This window comes from Lygodium microphyllum, chromosome 17 (genome assembly GCF_053477565.2).
Source record: "Lygodium microphyllum isolate KBCC chromosome 17, Lygodium_microphyllum_v1.1.10, whole genome shotgun sequence".
In the NCBI taxonomy this organism is placed as follows: Eukaryota; Viridiplantae; Streptophyta; class Polypodiopsida; order Schizaeales; family Lygodiaceae; genus Lygodium; species Lygodium microphyllum.
Genome location: NC_141151.1, coordinates 89,993,975 through 89,995,925, shown reverse-complemented (window position 1 = coordinate 89,995,925; position 1,951 = coordinate 89,993,975). Strand labels below are relative to the sequence as shown.

General features: G+C 49.7%; 1 protein-coding gene across 1 annotated transcript; it reads right to left on the bottom strand.

Annotated features, from left to right (window-relative positions):
• Positions 1-317: 317 nt before the first annotated feature.
• On the bottom strand, positions 318-1,064 carry LOC148022132 (germin-like protein 9-3). Its single transcript, XM_087696802.1, has 2 exons — positions 820-1,064; positions 318-771 (listed from the first exon to the last, which is right to left on the bottom strand). The coding sequence occupies exons 1-2, from the start codon at positions 1,032-1,034 to the stop codon at positions 318-320; spliced, it is 669 nt and encodes a 222-aa protein (XP_087552928.1). The 5' UTR covers positions 1,035-1,064.
• Between the last annotated feature and the right edge of the window lie 887 nt (positions 1,065-1,951).

Genomic DNA, 1,951 nt, shown 5'->3' with positions numbered 1-1,951 from the left:
AGTTTTAGGTTTTTATAAATCCCCATAAATGCCCACCAAAGAAGATAGCAATAGCTCCACATGATCATGGATTGTGATCTAAGATTGTATGTCCGAGGAGGCCACTCCAAGAACACAAGCAAGGTTCGGGAAAAAAAATTTCAAGAAGAGGAAGTAAATCCTTTTCATCGTCGTCTGAGAAGGAAGTATCCCCCATTGAGACGTATCTTATACATAAATTGAGAAGGAAGCACATGCCTTTTGCCAATTCAGCTGGAAGAGAAAAAAGGTGCGACGAATGGATGTCGACGGTTATTGGAAACGAAAACGAGCTAGCCCTAGATGTACACGGACTGGAATGGGGCCTGCAGCAGGGAGATGGTGGAATCGGAGACCTGGAAAGCCTGGGCGAGGACGGAGGCCGGGATGGAGGAGTTGAAGAGCGTGGAAGGGAGGGAGACCGTCCCAGGGTTGGAGGAGGAGAAAGAGGCGAGGGCGCGAGCGGAGGAGGTGGAGCTGGGGTTGTACTGGAAGTGCACCAGGCCCTTGGGGAACACGAACAGGTCCCCCTTCTGCAGCTGCTTCTGCATGTACAGCTTGTTGGAGGTGTCGACAAAGCCCACCTGGAGGCACCCTTCCAGCACGAAGAGCAGCTCGGTGGCGCGCGGGTGCGTATGGGGCGGGTTCTGGGAGGCTGCCGGGAAGCCCAGCAGGGCCGCCGACACGCCCAGCCCGGACAGGGCCGGGAACTCGCTCACGAACGCCTTCGAGGGTTTCACGAACGGGGAGGCGCTGCTGCTGCTGTAGTTGCTGGTGGTGCCGTTGAACAGAGAAGCCCACCAGATATTGTAGTTGTCCCGGAAGCCCGTGAACGTGAAGAAGCTCCCGTCCACGTCCGACGCGTTCGTCCCCGCTGGCACCACGAAGTCCTGCGTGGCCTCCGGATCGCTCGCCTGCACCCGCGCCACGTGCCCCACCCACAGCAGCGTCACGCCCATCACGATTGCGATCACCGCAGCGGAAGTCCCTCTGATCCCGGCGGCCCCGGCCTCCATGATGACCACCTAATATCTATTAATTATATGCGTACCTGGAGGACACAAGCTGCTTAGCAGCTAATTATGTTGTCGGATGGGTATGGTATAATTTTTACACTGAGTCGAAGATCCTAACGTACCTTACTCCCTGCAGTTTAAGCTTATACGTCGTCCTGCCGTGCCTCCAAACACTGCTCCTAATATAGCTTCGGGTGCTACTAAGGTTTGTATATTAGACGAGGCTGATGACCAATGAATTAGCACTTGAATACCCAGCTACTCCATATAATTTCCAGGGCGTTGTGGCATTTTATACAAGCAGCCAGCTCGTCGTGGGATCAGACGTACATCCTGATCGTCCGCTCCGATCCAATCGCCGGCAGCCTTCAACCGTCCGCTCTGATCCAATCGCCCTTCCACAAACGCCAAAATTCTAGCCGCCGGCAGCCTCGTCTGCTCAACCTAGCGCCTGCTGCAGGCAGCCATGCTTCGGTGAACTTTGTACCACTGTGACACGGACTGTCCCTCTTTCTCGTGCATCGTGCAAAAATAAAATAAAACACATCTTCCTCATTACGCTAATAAATTACAACTTCTATGATACAACGTTACAATCAATATTGTCGTTATCCAATGCAGACTACTTAACAAAGTGTATAGTATTAATCGGTGTTCACGAAAAACATTTTTGGTAGCAGATACAAAAACCTCTAACTTAAATTTTGCAAAGATTTTTGAATCAAATTACATGTATTTGCCATTTTTGTAACTGAATTTGTTTAAAAGTTTTAGGTTTAAACATTTTTTCAATTTTGAAAGTTTATTCTTACATTTTGCAATTCACTTTATTTCAAACCTCAATTTTTCGTGAACACTGGTATTAATAGAAAAAGTGCAGGTCGGTTTATACATGGACGCATCAGACCATATAATCA

Bases quoted from the DNA above. Each gene is read 5' to 3' on its own strand.
- LOC148022132 (XM_087696802.1), bottom strand. From the start codon at position 1,034: ATGGAGGCCGGGGCCGCCGGGATCAGAGGGACTTCCGCTGCGGTGATC. The intron at 772-819 runs GTGGGCTTCTCT...CAGCAGCAGCAG, and splicing joins CGGGACAACTACAATATCTG to CGCCTCCCCGTTCGTGAAAC.